Source organism: Anopheles stephensi, chromosome 2 (assembly GCF_013141755.1).
Source record: "Anopheles stephensi strain Indian chromosome 2, UCI_ANSTEP_V1.0, whole genome shotgun sequence".
Classification (NCBI taxonomy): domain Eukaryota; kingdom Metazoa; phylum Arthropoda; class Insecta; order Diptera; family Culicidae; genus Anopheles; species Anopheles stephensi.
Window position 1 is genome coordinate 1,940,474 of NC_050202.1, and position 21,218 is coordinate 1,961,691.

The 21,218-nt window shown below is 43.5% G+C and overlaps 1 protein-coding gene across 1 annotated transcript in view; it reads right to left on the reverse strand.

Annotated features, from left to right (window-relative positions):
• Positions 1–21,218, reverse strand: part of LOC118503055 (paired mesoderm homeobox protein 2B-like) — a 37,314-nt gene that overhangs the window by 5,474 nt on the left and 10,622 nt on the right. Inside the window, exon 2 of the mRNA XM_036035920.1 lies at positions 12,275–12,471. Coding sequence (XP_035891813.1) covers positions 12,275–12,471 — 197 coding nt within the window. The remainder of the gene's footprint in view (positions 1–12,274; positions 12,472–21,218) is intronic.

A 21,218-nucleotide genomic window follows, 5' to 3' on the forward strand; every position in this document is an offset into this window, starting at 1 on the left:
CATCACCCAGCCCAATAATGCGCTAGCATTAGAGCAAACTTTGTCGATGCGCAAACATGCGGTTCAGTGTGTGAGCCTCACTGCCTGTTTTTCGTTAGAAAATGCGCACATAACAATGGCATTCCAAGTGTCGAACAAATTGTCAAAGCATTGAATATAAAAAAGAAGCATAATGCAAACAACTCTGCTTGGGAATGAGGGCAATACAGAACAGAGAAGCAAAAAAAGAGCAACAAACTTTCACCAAATGATGCGTGGAAACAGGCGCGGTGTCATTTTTTATGGCTTCATTTTATCACGCGTGTCATGTTTAAATATCTAATCAACTTTGCAAATTCGCGACTCGCGCCATGTTTACTTCCGCGTTGTTGTTTGACCCTATAACAGGCCCTCGGGCTGGTTTCTACCCTTTCGAGTTACCGGTCTGTGTGTGTGTGTGCTGCGAACAATTGGGAGGTTGATTTTTTCGCTACGAGGACACGGTGATTGTCACGAATCGGTGCCCTTTGTTTCGGGTTTCTACCTTCACAGCTAGGATGAGGATGGTGGAACATCACGCTTGATTTGGTCATCTGATAAAATTGCGACTGCTGTTTGCTTCACTGTTTGCACTGGACATTGTAGTGTGACGCTGGTAGTTTGCTGTTACTGTAGTCAGCGAGTGTGAGTTTTTCTTTTTTTTTCCCCCATCTTGCTTATTCACCTTGTGAACAGTTAGCTTACCATTAGCCAATCAAGCTGTATTGGAGTTGTTTTCTTTTTTGCCTTTCTCTGTTCCCAGCTAACTTTATTTACTCTACAACTTGCCAGGTTTTGCTTTCTTTTTATTATTTACTTCTTTTGCTTTCAACTGAAGAGTTTTCAACAACAACCAAATCGCGAAAAAATCACACAAATGTACTAATATCAGAGCTGTCAAAGTAGGACTTATTCTTACTTAAATATTTTTAACAAGCATTCCACTCACTAAACTGACAGATAAATGAAACAACATCCATCAAGCAGCTTTAACAACCAAACCAAAGCTGCTTCCCATTCTCTGTACCAACTACTTTATTCTAACTCCAATCACAGCCAGTTTTCTGTTTTATTTTACTCCCAACTACCCAACAACGTTCAACAAATCTTAAGCATTCACCTCGCCCTTGTGTGTTCAATTTCTACTTCTTTAGCACCGCTTGGACCGAATTGGCTTGGCTTTCGGTAGCAAAACTTGTCCGAGCCCACACACCATCAAACCCCAATTGCTATTCAAAATGCGTCCCAGAACTTCGGTTGTTGTCTTACCGCTCGTACTTTTTTTTACCACCGCCAGGATCCCGGGTTCTTCTTCTGGTCAGTTCCAGTCATTTTCTTTCCCAGGGCCCGGGCCAACGTCTTGACCCAAATCGTGCTGAATTTTAATGCAATTAGTGCGGGAATCTTTCGTCTTTAGTCTTTCGTTGGTCAGGGTTCTTAGGTGTTTTTTTTTTCTTCTTTTCTTTCCGGAGCAGAGCACGGAGGTCCGTTTTGATTCGTCCTCGCTGCAGAGTGTGAGATTTTGAGGTTCGTTTTTTCTTTTATTTATAATGGTAACTACTCAACTATTGGTAAAATACAACGTTTTTTGTTCTTTTCCTGTGCGAGAATTCTTCCACACAGAAGTTTGTCGAAGAACTCGTCCCCGCTCGGCTAATGAAGACTGCGGGGACTGGAAGCGATAGCTGCTTCTGTCATATCCGCAATCGGACGTCTAACGACCGAACGTCTTGATGCTCTTTCTGACCAAAAGCACATAGAACAAAAAAACAAGACACTGTCCACAGTACATTCCTTCTCATCGTCTTTGTCTTAGAGATAGAGAAAAGAACAGGAAAACACAATAGCAAACACCGGAAGACAGCGTTCCTCGAAGATGATCCCGAGATGCTGGGTATGTGTGTGAGTGTTTGACTTTCTTAATTTATTATTTGATTATAAATGATTAAAATAAACAATTCATTTATGGATCGTTTGGCGTCCATGTGTGGCTTTCTAAATATATCCGTCCCTAGCAGGAGCCCAAGTATCTTGCTACCGGGAACTCCTAAGACTCTGCCAATGTTTGCCGACCATCGGTCACATTTTATCCTGCAGGATTGTATCACAAGAAGGGTTCGTATGAGCGACACAACATACAACAAAAAGAAACCCCTTGAAATCAACCCATCACGCTGGACATCTCGTTCAACAATCTTAAGCCTTGATGAGCTTCTGTTTGTCTTTATCATCATCAGTGGTCAACATCTTAAGGATGCTGCCGGCAAGTGAACACACGCTCCAAAGTGACCACAATCGGTTTGGTGACGTGACATTTGTTTAAATCTACGATGAAGACATTTAAATGTATTTCTTCCACTTTTTTGGGGAAAACCCAGTCTGATTGATAAATTGACAGGACACGAGTTGCAAACCTCACCTGCTAAGTGTCCGCCCAGCTTCGAACAGGGAATTGCCTAATTAAATGATCCTTTTGCGCGGAGGCTTTCCTTCTCTGAGAACATCTTTCCTCCATAGTTCCATAAAATGGGAAATCTTCTGTAAAGATTCAGGATTCGGTCCCCAAGTGTCCTGGGATCATTCGGAAACTCAATTTATTCCCACCCTTCCAGGCCGATCCACTTGTCCGGCCACCCTCCAGGAAAGGATATCTCCCTAGAAAGAAGAAATTAGAATCCAATGGGCTTTTTATGGTCGAAAACAGCCATCGTAAAAAAAGCGAATCAAACTTTCACCCCCACAAATTTTATTTACGACCACATCTCCAACACCGACACCTTTTTCGGCGAGACATTCCTCATCCATGGATTGGTGGTCACCAAATATCGGCCCTCACACACACACCTCGCTTCCATTAATAATTAATTCATGGTCGACCAGTTTTGTTGTGAAATTGATTTGACCTTTTCCTACTTTTTTTCTCCAAACCAATGTGACTTGATTTGGTTAGAGCACCCCGCCAAATGCTATGAAACCGCGAAATTGGGCTTCGACCGCTCGTAATTCAATTCAGCATTTTCACCGAGCCAAAAGTATTCCCAAGTAGCATTTTGAGCACATCTTTCGGTTGGGAGCAGAACGATTAAAATTCATCCCATTCGTGTTCCCATTCCGACACCCCTTTTGGCATCATCGGAAATGGAAAGCTCATAAAAATCGGCATAAAACCGTTTTTCTTTTCCAATCGGAGCATCGAAAAGGGAAAGCGGTTTTGCGGCGGACACCCTTCATTCGATAATAGTTTACGATATCCATCCCCAAGGTTTGTGTGAGAGCCCATGCTTTTTTTTGGTCCAAATTGATTAGATTAAAAATTTAAACTTTCTTTTCTCTCGTTTGCTCCCTTTCTTCGGATCAGTTAAAACCGATCAATCGATCAACCTCGGGCTCGGGTCATAAATTTGTGAAGAGCGATGCTATTAAAAAGTGACACGTATACGCAATAGGCTATAAAAAGAAGCGTAATGCTTCTTTTCCTTCCGAGAAGTGATTTTCCTCTCTTTTCTAGTGGAACGACTGTTATTTAATCAAATGGATTCAAAAGTTTTTGCACAAATGTATTCAATTTATGATTATACAACTTTTTCTCCAATTTTGCTACATCACTGCTCAGTAAAGTAGCATCTCCTAATGTCTACGCTAAATTGCGACAGATGTGGCGATACTTTCGCTAAACAAATACCCAACAATCGAACCAACAATGATATCTTCATTCGCGACATTTATTCTTCCACGTGCAACCAACACACACTCATGCGGAGGCTGCGAAGGGTCGCACTACGACCCTACGTCCCCTACAATTTATAGGGCCTCAACGACGCAAGTCATTGAGCTCGAGCATCCTCTACAATCCCCTACCAAGGATTGAAGCGGACCACAAGAAGAATAGGAGGGTTACGCTGGTAGAACAAATCAAACGAGCTGATCCTGGTCACGGCACCAGGAACGCGGACGGGCACACACACACACCCCTTCACGAATGGCAGTGTGGATGAGGGTGACTGTAAAGCAATAAACTAAATACAGTAAGCATTGTTTATCCTTGCTTAGTGGATAACGAAGCACTTGTGCTAATATTTTCCCTTCATCACGGTGACGACACCGAACCTCCGCCCTGCGCTTCATCCCTCCCTTTGTCTGGCCACCCTGTCAAACGGCAAGTGTAAAACGTCAATTGTCCTAAGGGAGGGTGGTTTTCTACTTCTTTTCCCCGTTTCTCGACCGGTACCGGTTTGATTAGCTTTTTCCGGCAAACCGGAACAATAAACAACCATACGAACAGAATTAAAGTGAGGTTAGTGCGTAACAAGGGCGACACACCCATCACCGGGACACGTCCAGGCGCACCGAACCGTTCACTTGTTAATCGATGAATAATAATCCTCGCGAGTGGCGAGCGAGGGTTGTGCAACGGCTACAAAACGCACCCTCGCACCCATGTCCACCGTGAAGAGCGGGGGAAAACCCCCGAGGCGCAGAAATCACTTTTTCGCAGCCGTGTTACCGTGATGTTTATTCAATTAACTTTGCAAACTTTGCTACCACCGCGGAGGGATGATCTCCGGGACTTTTTTACGAACTTAGCTGCATTGTATACCCGATGAGGTCATTAAAGTGATGTTTTTTTGTTAGGTTCGGGTCATTGTACATCGTGTTTACATCGATGAACATGGTTTACATGTTCGTTTTTTTTATTATCGATATTCCCTGTTTTTCTTACGTCTCGCGCATAAAGCTTTTAAAAGTATCCATTGCCACTTGGTAATCATGACAATAACAATAGCTCGGTGACAGCTGACACTGTCATTTGTTATGGTTTGCTGTCATCACTGTCAAACACCGAAAAGAAGTTACATTTTTTATGACTTTCTGCCAGATGGGATGAAGAAAAATGTGCTTCTTAAATAAACTTGAATTTGTATCGAAAGTTTCAACATCACAAACATTATCTCTTGTTCCAAAATCTCGCTTCTCAATAGTTTTATGTCCTTAGGATCTCCTAACAACAAATTTGAAAATCAAACACTTCTCTACGCACAACCCTCCCCAGTGGGAAATCCTCTAACTAATTATTGAAATTGTTTTTGGACCGTCATTGAGGTCCTCTAGCACTTCCAGCCTCCAAATTCCGAGCATTCCTACACTCCATAGTTTGGGGTTTAATATTTGCAAAATCCCCCCTCCCGATAGCTTTTGTCTTCCGAGGTGATTTGAATAAATTTCGACGGTTCGACCGTTTCTACCATGAGCCTTTGGCCCACCCCGCACGCTCCCATCCTAATCCTGTCCGATTTGTCGAATCAATTTTTCCCAAACGGCTTTCCAATTCGCCACATCCTACTCACCGCCAGGTAGTGCTGTTGTTTAGATAATTTATTGTTTTTGACTAACGCCTGTGGTGATGGTTTTGTGGTTTTTGGGGCTATGATTTTCTGCTCTGACAGTCCACACACACACACATACTCCCTGTGTGCTAATAGTGTTAATACCCCGGGATTGATCCTGGCCGGTTAGGCTCGACTTTGTCATGACAACGGGCACCAACTCCCTCCGGTGTTTGTGTGTGATAAATAATTGAACATGAATTTTGAATTTCGATTAGACATAACCACAGGCTCACAGCCGAAGAATAGTGAGAGCTGGGATAAAATGTGTTCATCCCTGTTTAATCAGTGTTTCGGTGTTTTATTGATTAGTATTGTTTGTGGGGAACAGTTCTGTCGGCATGCGCAGATGTGTTTGTAAAAACAATTACTCTAACAATTATTGTTGAGTCTTGAATTGACAAAGTTTCAATTTTTTCTTCGTTCTTTTTGTTAGTGTTTCACATTTAGTACATTTTTACTTCATGAATTTTAGGTTTAAAATGAATAAACTGCCTCTACGAACATTGTTTGGATCGAAACAGCGCGAAAAACACGACCAAACCGCTCTGCGCGACCACACGGCACATTATTTTCCACCATGGTGGTTTTCGCTGGCCATCCGTAAGCATAAATTTTCATAATCATACTACAGCTGCTTCTAATAGCAGAAATCGCTAAACCGATTGCTCGTGGTCATTTGACCACTCGGCGTTCGAGGGAAACCCCCATTCTCTCCAACCACGAGAGCCACTGTACGGTTTTGTAATTTGAGGAAAAGGGCACGTGGAAAAGGGGTTTTTCTAGCCTTACTGTGGAGCGTGTTAATTCTATGTGTTGCCCTGTTTTTTTTTCTGCTTCTACATCTACTCAACCAATGGAGAAAGGTCATTGTTTTTTAGATGTAAACTGGCCCGGTGTTTGCATTGTTTTTTTTTCCTTTTTCAACATTAAAACCAGTGGCAGATTGGCTTCCGGGTTGGTTCCAGTATTTTATGATTTGCGGTTCTGTGTTCCGCGAACCGGACCAGGTTCATAGACCACGGACCAGACACACTCCCGTTCACCTGACGGAGTGCACGGACAGACCCATCTCCATCGCACATGTGGTCCATATGTGCATGTCCAGAAGGTTGGGCAACGACAACCGACGATGACGACGACGATTTATATTTATCGAGAAAAATAATTCCATCCTTGCGGTACCATATGTGCGCATTTCCATACGCTGGTTTGCTGGACTGTTGTACAATACCCGCGTTAGTGGTTTGGGGACGTATTGTTGGTAGAAACAGACAGCTTTCCACGGTGTAATCGACCAGCTGTGGGTGTAATCCAGCTACCGGGAGCGACGACAAACACAAGCATGGTCGAAGGTAGTGGAAAGCTAATTGAGATTGGATTGGAAAAATGTTTGAAGAGAAATATGACGATGCTTTGGATTAAAATGAGAAAAAAAACTCGTGCTAGCTCGGTGTTGTAGACTTTTATAAACATCTGATCATTATAAGGGTGCTTCGTTGGGACTAGAAGTATCCCTTTTCTAAGCTTAACATGAATGTTTTAATTGGTGTTTAAGAAACTTAACAAAGGCAGGATTTTTATATTTATTTGTTTTTTAATGTCCTAAAGCTCCTAACTTGAGCAATACGGCCAGGCCGTTCTTTATGAATAAAAAAAGCTACAAAATTTGAAAAAAAATGTTCCAAATTTTTGAAAACTATTTAATTTTTTTATTTTAAATAATTTCCACACCACAAAAAATTAAAAATTTGTAAAAAGAAGATATAGGATTTTTTTTAAATAGTTTTTTAGACATGTAAAAAAAAAAATTGATCAAAAAATTATGTCAGCAATAAATAAAACATAAGCTTATTGAAAACAAAACTTGGAGTTCAGAAAGTGAAATATAAAATGTAGTAAACAAATAAATAATGAAAACTACAAATCTTCTCATCGAAACTAAACAATGCGCGTGCTTCAAACAGATTTTTCTTTCATTTTCCTGCTTTAATTCCATCCTAAACAACAACAAAGGAGAGCAGCAAAAAATAATGCAGAATATTATTGCTCCACCGTGAATGAACGGTTTTATCGCATTCGCTCCCATCTCAAGACCCGTGTGTTCGCGACGGGAATAAATTTAGCAAGCGTCTTCTCTCATTCAACCCCACCTGCCCCACTGTATTCCACCCACAACCCCCCCCCCCCATCCCTCAAGCAATGGGAGTAAAATGTTGCTACATTTTTCCTCCTCACAACAGCACCTAAACCATTTCCTCCTTCATCTGATTGTCGGTGGTGCCCGGCTGTGATGAATTAAATTGTTTCAAACTTTTGACATCCCGAACGCGCCAGTACAGGGGGACCAGCCTTGGTCTTGGTGTATGTAGCTGTGCTCTTTGGGGTGCGTATTCGTCCTGCCTCTTTCTGTTACAAGTGTGTGTACATGGTGTGTCTTAGACCTTCCCGTCGTACAGGTTGGTGGAGAGAAAAAATATCCTTTTTTGCTTCATTTTTATCTCATTTAATTTTCACGTATTCTCTCTCTCTCTCTCTCTATCTCTCTCTCTCTCTGTATGGCTATTTTCCTTTTTTTGCTAAAAAATGCCTTGTTCTTCGGAAGGAATGGTTGTTAGTTTTTTTTTTTTTTTGTATCATCAAGGCGTTGCATGAAGCGAAATGAATTTTATTTACGATCACCAATAGCCGAGGCAATTCAAAATGTAGGCTTACACGCCAGCCGAACGTCCATTATTGGGTCCATTTTTCTTTTCTCGTTAGCAACGTTCAACTGACATTAATCTTTGTGCAGTTTTCCTTCAAATACAATCCATCAAACGAAGAGTATGTTGATTTTCTTTTGTTCCATATTTCTTAAACGTCTAGAAGCTTATTTCCTAAAAGTATGCAAACGGCATGACAACATTTATTATATCTTGTTGACTTTATGACGCTCACCTCTAATGAACCTTCGCCGGTTTCAAGATTCTCCTATCATTTGAGCACATGACTATTCGAAATCAATTATCTAAATGAGGTTAACTGTAGTTAGATTAATGCTTCAATTATGGTTTACATCTTCACTGTCCAGCTGCAGCGAAACGATATGGATTAATTAACTTAATGCTCTTCGTTTCTAGAGGTCTATTTAATTTTGCCATAAAAATCTGCAAACCTATCCCAGTCTCGCTCAATCCAAAAGCAATGAAGCAATGCAAAAACTATGTTCCTTCTTAAATGTTTACCCCGCTTCGAACATTAAACTACCTTCACCAGTGTTGCACATCAACCCCAGCAGGGAACCGAACGATTGAGGTTTAATAGCCCTCAGCCACGCAGACACGCAAGTGTTTCAATCCACGAGAAGGACGTGTTTATGCCATCAAACACCACAGATGTGTGATGAATTTTAATTCAATCAACTCCGGGGACCAGCCGGATTCAGGGTGTATAGAAGGGTCCTTGTTCTTTTGAGCAATGCAGTTTCGATAGCTGCGAGGGATACTGTTTCCCCCTTTTTTTGGACAAAGCATCATCGGCAGGGTGTGAACGCATCGGACAGGTTTTCTTCCCAATGTTTGCTAAACTCATAAGCGAGAGGATTAGGTTTAACAAAACTGGAGCAGAACCGGATTAAGGGAGGTGTTTGTGTGTTTGTGTTGTTTGTCTGAATTTAGACCAGAATTAAAATCCTGGTCACTGTTAGACTTGCTTTAAAAATATTGTATCTACCAGAATTGCTCCTCACACTGCCATCAGCTGGATCAGCGGTTTGCATACATTTAGGCGTATTTTAAAGTATCTCGAGTGAAAGATCGCAGCAACTCGATACAGCGATGATTAGTATTTTAACTCAGAGTGCACTCACCTGAATGACTAATCATTCGCCCTAGACCGTTTTTCTCACCAACACACGCTAATTGACAGACGAACCGTTCCACCGAACCGATCCAATATCCGTGGTCAAACTCGTTCCCATGCTCGTTGTTACCGTCAGCGACTGTTTTTGACACTAATTATAAGCGGAGATTGCAGACAGCCGACAACCCCCACCCACTCACTCGGCTAGAAGCGAACCTGATTGACACCGATCACCTGTACAACATTGTATCATTCGGGAACGGACGCTCTGCCAACGACCGTCAATACCCTCCTCCAGCAGAAAAGTTTCAACAATCGAACGCTGGCCAACATTTAATGAGAGCCTGCAACTGGTGGACATGAACGTCGAGCAGACACATTTCGATCCAATCCACAACTCCCACGACGCGACGGCAGTGAAGGCAACAGTAGCCGAGTGGTCTTAAAATATCAATTCAAACAACCGGGCAACACCCGTTTCAACCCAGGTTATGTTTTCATTTCCTTTCGTACTGCGTTTTTGCATTCCATCACCGCCATCAATTCGCGAATTTCATTAGCGAAATGCATTTTGCAACACTTGTTCGTTTGTATCTTCTTTCTTTTGTAATCGAAAATGAAACACAAAGGAATTTTTATTTATAGCATCGCTACCCGCTTCGATATTATTTTCGAACGATTTTCCCAATTTTAATTTCAGACGCGCTTCATCACGACATCTTTTTTGTCAATATCGACAAACATCCAATGGTGCTGTTCCAAAATATACAAGCGAAAGTTCGTCTACGGGAGTCGGGAGTTCATGAATCGTGCATCCTGTGCGTGGGACCTGCGCGTGTTGACACACAATAATGCCCTATTGATTATTAAAAGAGCCTTTTTCGAGGCAAACGCTTCCGGACGGCCATTTGGACCAAATAAATTGACAGACGGATTGCATCAACGGCGGATACAACAACGATCATCATCATCAGCAGCAGCAGCAGCATCATCGTCATCGAACGCTACTACACTCTCGCGACATATAATGTACGATAATTGAATTGAAATTTCAATTAAACTGGGTCCTCCCGATCGTGAAGCGCCCTGAATACGCAGCAACGTGAAGCAACCGTGTACAGGCGCATAATTGAATCGATCAACACTTTCACCCTGTGACAGCTACGGCGGCGTGTCGGTCAAACGAGCCTCGGAGATCGTTATTGTTATTCATCTGTCAAGTTTGACGTATGGTTGCATAGTTGCACGGCGATCGAACCCAACCCAACACCGCTAATCACATTTCGCACGAAATTGCTTAACTGAAATGGAATGTTTACGTTAAACCCTCTGCTTCTACGACTCCGTGCAGTCAACAGTGCCTATAATCGGCATGTAAATTAACGCGTTCCATCCCAGCATGCGCAGGGCACGGTAAACCTATTCGGAACCACTTGACATTGGCAACCAACTACCGGAAGCCCACAAGCTGTGAACAATATTGGTTTAATGTAATTAAAGATAACATTCGATGTAACTCAATCAAAACAATAGGATGCCATTTAAAACTACATCGTCCGCAAGTCCCGATTGGCTTACCTTAGGCACTAAGCTGCTCTATTGAACAGTGCTAAAAATAAACCAAACTGAAGGCGTAGTCATTACGACACGAACTTCAACTGAATGAAGAATTCGCCTCAAAGTATGCAACTTGCACGACAAAAGCATGACAGCCTGTGCGGAATGCATAATTTCTCACCAACAATTTCCGGTGGGAACCTTCCTTTTTCTCCCGCTCAATCATGACTGGTCTCCGCCTTTTTACGCCCACTTGAGCTAGTTATCATTTTTCAGGATGTAATCTCACCATGCGACATCAATTTCGAGCCACTTCACACGCTGCTATCCGGTTACAAATCGGAGCCTCCCGCCCTAGATCCTTACCGAAACGGTCGAGACGAATCAATTTGGTACACTTGTTTTACAACTCATTCACACTCCGGGGATATGATGCCTAACAGGACCGAGCCTAATCGAAGTGAATCTTGATGTTGCAGATTACTTGCTGCAGGAAAGAGAGGTGTAACGAAAGGGCGTCATGCACCCCTCCGACCGGCGACGTGTGCCGACACCATGACATCCTAATCGCAATTGCTCACGGGATAAATGAACGACGTCCAGAGCGGTATGGACTTCAATGGACCGGAGCTTCTTCAGTTTGGGAACAAGGCAAAATGAACTTCCGTACAAACTTCATTGTCCGGACTCTGGGGTTCGGGTCTCTTCAAACGACACCCAATAATCCATCATTCTTTATTCCCACACCCTAGCTGACCTGCTTTTTTGGAGTGGATATTTTGATCATCTTCCCAAGATAGCTTCCGTACTGCCGGTGCTATGATTCGTCTGATTGCTGCGTTCGCGTTGGGATCAGGAGAGTAGTGGCAATAGGCAATCCATTCAACTGTCCAACACGAAGGATGGAAGCAAAAAGGTGATAAATTTATAGCCGTCTCGTAATCGTACGGCATGTGTCAAGCGTTCTCGGCCTTTTGGCTATGATGTGCGTATGCTCGTACGTACCTTGCTCATCTTGAGTCTTGGGGCCAGAAAGTCAGAGAGGGAGTCATCTAAAATGCACACACATTACAACACAACTCCAGAGATGTGCCGTCCACGCAAAAGAAACCCACATCGAGGTAGAAACGACCCCGAATCACTTGGTTTTTGTATTCTTCGCTCTTCTAGAATATTCACCTCAAGAAGGCTCAAGTAGGCTATGAAATATTGAGCAAGGCACGTGTCATAAATAATGGACGTTATTTGCACGGCTCTCCACACAGCAGGCCTTGTTTTACCCTCTGCTCACTATATCGGAAAAACATTCAGCACACGACGGGGACACAGCACGACGAAATCCTGGGACACAGCAAAAGGAAACAATTTAATCAATCAATCCCCGGCCCCTTTGGCTGGGCTCAGGTGGTCCACGGACCGTCCGGGTAGTCGGGATTCTCGATTCTCGCCCACCAAACCAAACTGAAACTCACCTGTACGCGTGCTTCCGTCAGATCGATTTTCATCGCTATCTCTTCGCGCGTGTAAATGTCCGGATAGTGCGTCTCCTGGAAGGCTCGTTCGAGTTCTTTCAGCTGGGCCGAGGTGAAGGTCGTTCGTATCCGGCGCTGTTTACGCTTTTCCGCCAGTACCGAATCGTGCCCGGCGTACACCTTGTACGGAAGGCCAGCTGCTCACCGAGAAAGAAGAAGAAGAAGAAGCAAAACAAAATGGAAGATGAATATAAGGTAAGTATGTTTATAGTCCGATATCTGTTAGAAAGTGCTTACAAGTGGAAGTGCTTTGCCGTTTGCCTACCTTTAGGCTTCAATTGAGTTCATCATGCTACATCATAAGCAGGTTAACATGATAAGTAACTGTTGCCACTGTAACCTCTCGCTCGCTCATTACGGTAATCATAAAGCCGGACCAACAAAACCGGGACATCAAATTAAAACGATGACTCCATTCATTAGCGTTAATTAAATGAAATTAGGTGAGGATTTTTATATTGGTAGTAAAATTATTTACAACCCAACGTGAAGTCACCACCGATGAAGAAACTCACATGCGCACCGCCGGTTGGTTCTGAAATATTACACTGCCCTTTTTCCTGGAGAACAAGATATCCCAGCGCACACCCTCGTGCGAGAAAAAAGGGAGAAAAACAAAACAAAATGATAGCGCTACCACTTGGACCTGGTCGTCCCTGTCGTCCCCGTTGCAAATGGAGGCACAATTTGGAGGGAAGCGGCATTGCTAAATGCAGACTTTAATGTGTGTCTGTGTACTGCTTCACCACTACATAGGAAGCAAGCGTGTAGCGTGTCAGAAAGAGAGGTGTGTACAGTGTGCGAGAAAGTGTGCACAGCAACATCAAGAAAATGGCGATGGAAAATCCGTCTTCATGCGCACCGGATTGTGTCCGCTGATGGTAGTTGGTAATGGTAGTAGTGGTGACGGTGGATGGAGAACAACCGCCATGTCGTCATTTATCTTCTACACGAATGACTAATGGCTGGCAAAACGGGATGGCCTCCATGGTTCGCCTTCCAAAACGGACGCACCAGGCAAACCAATTTCTTCGGGATGCCTGGGCTCTTGCTCTCCGTGCTCTTCAGCGCTAACGGCCACCTTGAGCCTGTTCGTCCTTTCAGCGCTGTTATAAAGATGTCGGCACGTGCTTATTCGGGGCTCTCGTGACTCATATTTAAACACGCTCCAGCAAAGTGTACGCACACCACTGCTGTTTCGCTTCTTATCTTCTTGTGATAGTATTTTTAAGCGTTATCATGCTCTCTCAAATTTTCCTTTGACTCTCACGCGCTCTGTTTTATTCTCTTGGAAGAGGGCAAGGATTTTCGGGAGATTTTATGACATCATTCGGTTTCACGGCTCCCGCTCATCGGTTACGACGTCGTTTGGCTGTTTTATTTATTTGTTTATCGTTTTGCCACTGGTTTTTCACTCGATTCGCTCCTGTTTTAAAAAGCCAGAATCGCTGTTGAGGTTCAGCGAAGGACCAGACGTTAAAGAACATCGATTTTTTAAGGACTTTAGCCTTAAAGCTTTGGAATTAAAACAGAAAGAATTCCTTTTTTTTCTTTGTTGGATTCGAGAAGGAAAAATGCATAAATTTTAAAATTATTGAATAGTTCTTTTTCTGTTTTGCACAATTTTGTAAATAACTCCTAAAAATTGTATAACTGACCGATTCCCAAATTTACTCAAAAGTAACTGCTGTAGTTTTCCTATGCATAAGATAAGAGAGATGCATAAGAAATTTACAAAATGATTTCGTGTAAAAAATATAAAATAAACTTCATCTTTGACAGCAGAAAAATGACATCGACCAACACCAGTACAAAACCCTCACAAACTGCACCGTACCAAAAACCGACAAAGCCCAACCCAACACACCAAACAAACCGAAGCAAAGATGAGTTTAATTCTAGCTCTGGCACAATTTGCCATCTTCATTTTCGGAAAAACCACCACAGAACGAATCGCACACACGCCACTTTGAACGCTTAGAAACCGACGCTCTATTTAACTTGCTGATAAAACACTCAGCCCCTCCGTCCCACTTCCTCCTTTCCACCTCACGTTTCTAACCCACCTCAGACGAAAACGTACCCGTAGCTTTTTGTGGCGAGACGGTGGCAAGTGTTTCGAATGATTCCGAAGAAACTATTCGAGCAAAAGCGCACCGTTTTAGACTCTTGCCGGGGGTAGTAGTGGTTCAAACCTCGACGAGAAATTAAATGTCGACGCACACACACACATGGGGCACAGCCGTTCGGTAATGGCAAAAGTGGAAAGGATATTTGCATTAGCGATACGAGAGACCCACCATCACTATGGCTTCTGGTACGATGAACTGCTTTCTTTTCGTATTGATTTTTCAACAGGTTTTCAGCTGCCTCGCCGTTCAGCCGCATCTTCATGCGTCCCATTTTTCCTCATGCTTTCCAGCTCGGATTCTGTCTGCTGTCGGTTTTGAGGTTTCTTTTTTTGCTATCCAAACGAGAGACGCCGACACTTGAAACGACCGGGTGGTTTAGAGCCACCGGTTTCAAGCAGACGGACCCGGCAGCGTGTAGTCTCCGTTCGTTTTGCGGCAAGGATCAATGTTTAAGCAAGGATATTCTGGGCACGATTCACGATTGAAAGATTTCGGTACGTAGAGCTATACTGCACCATCGTTGCTTGCAATTTCCCAAGCAATAAGCATTCAATCGTATTCCCATCAGCATTCGTTACGGTTCTACCTCGTTTTCCGAGGATTTTCCCCGCCTTTTTGTCCCGCTTTTTTCTCACCGCTTTGTTTAACGGGCAAATGTTTAACAGCGCGAGTTTGCTTGCAAATGCAACGGTTTTCGCCAACCGCTTTGTGTAGAGAAAACGATGGGTAAAAATATTGAATCTTTCACCGTTGTCGGTGCATTTTAAGTTTGATTGTGGTGAGATTGGCTCTATAAAAATCAATACATAATCGTTTGCACATGATCATGCTTCGAATCGTAAAGTGAGGAATACATCCATGAAATTCATGATAAACTGTTACTTCAAAACATATTCGCTATAATACTTATTAATTGGCCTCTTTGGCACGAAACACCAGGCGTCTCCATTGCTGGTATCCATCAGTTTTTTTTTTTAATATTTCCTTTTTCCATGATATTTCCCCTCACAAAAAGTCATCCACTCTGACACTATTTTATGCACCAGCCTTGTTTTTGTCTTCTCCTGGCTCTTTACAGCATTTTTTTAATCTTACCGTTGATTTACACACATTGGCTGAAGCGATTTACTGTTTCCTACTCGGTCTCTCTCCTTCATTTTACTCCATTCTCCCTCATAGACTGTTATTGTTCGTTTCTACCCTGAGCCGCTGCTACCTTCAGTGCTTTGTTTACTTAAGCCCGTGCCTTCCCAGGAGATTCCTCGCTTCAAAAGGTCCTTTTTTCACTGCCCCTAGAAGTTAGGCAGCCGGTACGACCGAACACGGTTCGCCCTCGCTTCATCAAGGCCAACACACCATCGCCAGCTACTGAGTGTCCCGAGCTGACAATTGGCAATGCTCGGGCAGGCGGAAATTTCAATGCAAACAAGCTAATTTTCGGCCACGGCCTACGGGCACGTGAACGAAGCAGAACGAACCAGCCCGAGCTGCCTCACGGCATCACCCAAAGGCCTGCCGATGTATATTTGATGAGCGGCGTGATGGGCTTGATTATGGTGGAGGAACCGAGTCCAATTCCGAGCTTGTCGGATTGGCGGATGTACCGCTGCTCGAAGGCTGACGCTTAGACGGGCAGGCCTCTTTCCGCCATCCCTACGAATGGCGTACGAAGCCGATGGGTAAATATTTGTCTCTGCCACCTTCTTCTTTTTTACGGATGATGTGTTCGTTTCAGTACCAGGTACGGTACCAGCTTCTTTGCCTGATGTAATTTTTGCTGCGTTGTGTTCATTGTTCTCATATAGAATCGAGCGCCCAATTGTCGGCCTTTGTCGTTCTTGTATGGTTGATGTGCGTATTGCCTAGTTTCAGGCGCGATTATTTATTGTACATTTATAGAGTAGTAAAAGAAAGTCATTTTTCTGTTCAAAAAGCAATCCTTCGAAAAATTCACATTCCCAAATGTGTGTTACAAAGTCGAAAGACAGTAAAATATTCACATAAAAGGAAAAAGCGGATGATTTTTTCAATTGTTTCTCCATCGCTACTTCAGTATATCATATCAAAGCATCATGGAGGAATTTTCATGGTCGATGATGATGAGCCAGGAGAAAAAGTTTTTCCCTTTTGTTCTTTGAAACATTCTGTACTCACTCCAAATCGCTGGACATATTTTTGGCAGCCCCCAAAGCCGAAGGGATTATTGCCAACAATTTCGGAACTACATTGAGGACATCTTTTCTGACTTCCCAAGTGACTCCGGCATGCCATTCCAACGATTCCAGTCGACTGCACAGACTGTCGGCAAAAGAAAAGACCGAACTAAACAATAACGTAAGCCAACGGGCCCCCCCCCCCCCTTTTCTTTCCAGTCAACGGCAACGGACGAAACTGACAGGGCGTTACTGGGTTATGGATTATGGTCAATCGGTATTAATCTGCCATCGGGCAAAGATGAACGTCGTCTTCCGTCGGTGGAAGATTGTTGCCTTTCGCTTCGTGGAGTGGATATAGGAAAAAAGTGAAATACCAACCGGAGAAAGATGAAGACGCACCATATCTATCCGGTTCAATTACAGGAGCAATCTTTCAAAAACCTAAGCACTAGCAAACACCACCATCGCGGCCTGTATTAACCGCTCCATTCCAGCAGCTACGATTGGTTGGGTCATTTATAGTTTTTTTTTCCTCTTAACTTCTTCACACACAATTACAAGCGATTTCGAATACAAATGTGCCCGAAAGCGATAAAAATGAAGGGCAAAAATGGTTGATCCTTCTGTGCATTTGTTACTCGCTCGCAAAAACACACATCAAGCGTATGTGTGTGTGTTTGTGTCTAAGAAACCCCTTCCATTCCATAAGAAGAGCAACAACATCTTCAAGCCAGTCTTGCAGAAAGACAAGTGAAACCACCAACTAACATCCACCATCACGGTACATCCGTCATGCAAAATGCATAAAACACATCAACAGTACGTGATGAAATCTCAGCTCAAATGGCATCCGTTTCGGAACATTTATTTGCCTCGCATGTTGGATTGCTGTTGTTGCTGGCATAAGTGGACGCGATCCTCTCAGCGAGCTGCAATATCTTTTCGTCAAAAGCTTGGTTGAAGTTGGATGGGAAAAGATTCCAGTGCAATTTGTTGTCGGCGAGAGTTGGAAAGATTTTTTTAAGTCATAGAGAATGAATTCTGATGAAAGTTTAAATCAAAAATGTACACAGAGGCTACAATTTGAAGGAGATCGTCTCATACTATTGCACAAAGGAACAACATCATCTTAGGTAACGTTTTCACTTGATAAGACAACAGTATCAGATGACACTGATTAACATGTGGTTATTCTGTGTTGTGAATTCACTTGAAACAACCTGTAGTATAGAATATTTAAGCACACCACATTAATTATTTTGTAATTAGAAACATACAAGAGGAAGCCATTTTTTATGAAATCAGAGAACCATTAGGGTGTTGATTCGATAATGACATTTTTCTGGCTTCTCTGTCCGTGTCCCGCTTAACCATAATGACGCATAATTATCATGATTTAATGACACACATCATCGTGACGATTGGTCGATGAATCACTCGAAAACAAAAAAGCACCAAAAAAATCATTACAATCGATCGATTATAACTCTCCACATTCCGAAAAGCATGAGCATCATAAAGCATGCAAACCACCAGCCAAATGCAGCATAAACCCCAACACCAGACCCGGATGCCGTGAAATATGATATCCGATTAAATGGCTACTAATTGCCACCGTAATCCAATTTGCAACATCATTCTCAATTATCAACAATTACCGCCGGTCTGCAATCGAATTAAAATGCCGAGATTTGAATCTTCAAAATCCGGGTGGCTTCAAGTGTTGCTGAATTTATTATGACCCTTGAATGCCGCGAATGCCGGTTGGAATACGTTCGGTATGCGGAGAGTCCGTGTATGGTAAACCGCAACATAAATGCCAATCGGCTCAAGCACACTAACCTCCCCACATTCTCACACACACACAAACAAGGCACACTGCAGCATTAGGATTAGCAAAAAACCCGGACCGGAAAATAGTTTTCGCTTCTTTACAATAGACCATGGATCTGGTAGACTTTTCAATTCTAGCCTTTCCTACAAACTCCCCAAAGATTTTCCCATGTCAGATTCATACGCAAACTTCCAGTGGGATTGGCCTCTTCTGGAAAAGGGAAACCCCGGAACAAAAAACCCCCTCCACACATGCATGATCTCGATTGAATCAGAGAAAACGATATGGAGAGAGAGAGAGTCATAATGGAGAACGGAGTTATGGTCTGGAAATGTTAATTTATTATTACACTACCAATTACGCCAGCATCAGTGATAATCATCGTCATCCGGGGACTATATCCGAGAGCCGGGAGTTGGGGCCTTACCAAGATAAAACCGACATTCAACCACACACGGCCCGTAGCGATTCGTGTGTGCGTGTGCATGTTTGTGTCAGAGCATGTCTCGTATGGAGGACCAAACCAGGACAAACGTTTTGTCGTCCGGTCAGCGGTATACGAAAACCATCCATTCTTGACTTTAGAACAGATCCCCTACAGAACGTACGGATAAGTGTGGTTCGCTCATACATGCACACATGTACTGCGTATACTAAGACACTCAAGAAGATTCTTCCTCACCCCGCTCCTGCCAGGGCCTCTCGCCCTCCCGGGTAACCGCTCACCAAAGAGGAACGTTGGAAGGAATTATTTATGAAGGACTATCCCCAACTCCAGCTTTCACTTTGCAGGCTAGTCCCGGCCGCCGTGAGACGCATATCTAATACCCACTAAGCAGCTCCGACACCCGGAACCTTCGCAAGAAGCCTGCGTGCGTGTAATGTAAATTTAGTGCCTATAACATTAACGCTATTAAGGGCACCGTTTTACAGAGCTAATGTGGTTTAATTGCGGCCATGCTGCGATCGTTAGCGTTCCACACATACACAGGATACTAACCTGCGGACAATACACCTTCTCCGAATGGTTGTTTGTGCGAAGGCACACGTCTCAAGCCCGGCAAACGTCCGGCATTTGCCAATTAGTGGCTGATATTTATCGTCTTGCCGTACGGTTCGATTCGGCCCGGCCGGTTTTGCTTCGGAACATCTTCATGCAACTTTAAATCACTGCTTGCCTGCTCGGTGGCTCTGTGGCTTCTGTGCTTTGCATCCGCCAAGGGCTATTTGTCTCCAGGTGTACGTGCGATTACACGTAAGGTGTTACACCATCCCTTTTCGCCCGGTGTTCACACCGAGGTTACCCACCAACTACTACTGGTGACTTAATTGGCCAACGGCACGGATAAACTTTGCTTTGCGGTCGATTAGTTACGATAATGGGTTTTCGCATTTGGTTTTAATGGCCATCGAGAAAAGCGTGCCTTTGCGACGTTCCATAGCGACCCTTTCAAAGCATAAATCCTTTTTCGTTCAATTTTGGATGAGGATAGATAAAGCATATTTATCAGAGATTTATTTTAATGTTTGATTGTTTTGAAGAAAGGAAGAACTATCTTGCTTATTTTAACTGCCAATTATTTAAATTTTAATCGTTAGCTGTAAAATCATCCGTCCTCACTCACTTTACATGTGCGCCTAAAGCTATGCAACTCCCAACACACGCCATACTACAGTAACGCCCCAAAATAAACACACACATCAAACGGCGACAGCTATTTGTCTATTTAAAATGCACACGTACCCATCCCCAGGCTACCAACAAACATCGTAAAACATGGCGTACTACAAAGCACCTTAATATTGCACCCCAATTAGCGTAAGCCTCACGGCCGACCAACCGGCCGGCAACCTTATCAAGGTGGCACTATTGTTTCGCACGAACCACACCGCTTATCACCGTGCACAACAAACCATTCACGACCATCTCGCATCAAAGAACCCTACCTCGCCCATCTTTCTAAATCAAGCGTCCCAATAAAACTGACCTGATTTTGATCCTATCGAGCTTCCTCGTGTGGATATGATTAGCGCACCAAAACAACCCGATGGGAAAGAATAGCTCGTAAAGCTCCCTTGCTGTTAATCTATTTTCAGACCGGATCATTTTACGACACTGCAATCGGATCGAATCTCCTCTAGCCGATAGCCTCTGGTGGACACTCGATTGGCGATTGTTGAACTGTCAAGGTTGCTGGTCTGCGAAAAGGGTTTAATCTTTGCTGGTCAATCCTCCAGGTTCCATGGTCTTTCGTCGCCGCCTTTGCCCATCTAGAACACTCCCAGTCTCCAGCTGACTGTGACGTGTGACGTGTGGATAGACAAACAGACAATGACACCAAATGCCGCCCGTTATCGGGAGTGGATGAGTTTATGATCATGTTTTTATCGTGCATAATACTCATCCTCGGCCTAGTGACAGCTGCCAACGCTCCCGGTACCAGTTGGACAGATCAAGCTGACGAATGTTTCTAGCTTGAGACGAAAAGGTCAACTCTAGGTCCTACGCGAATGGATGCAGTTTGTGCTTTGTGTGCCACTGAGAGCCTAGTTATCTGTACTGTTTACATTTTGCCGATGGAAAACCTCATTTATCTATGTTTTATGAGGGCTCTCTCTCTCTCTCTCTCGGGTCTCCTCACGGACAATACACGCTAGCTGGAAAAATGACGCAAACCGCAACCGCGCACCGCAACCGCACCAGCACGAGCAAGATTTATGATTTTATGAATATTTCGTTGTTTTGTCGCCCGCGCCATGTT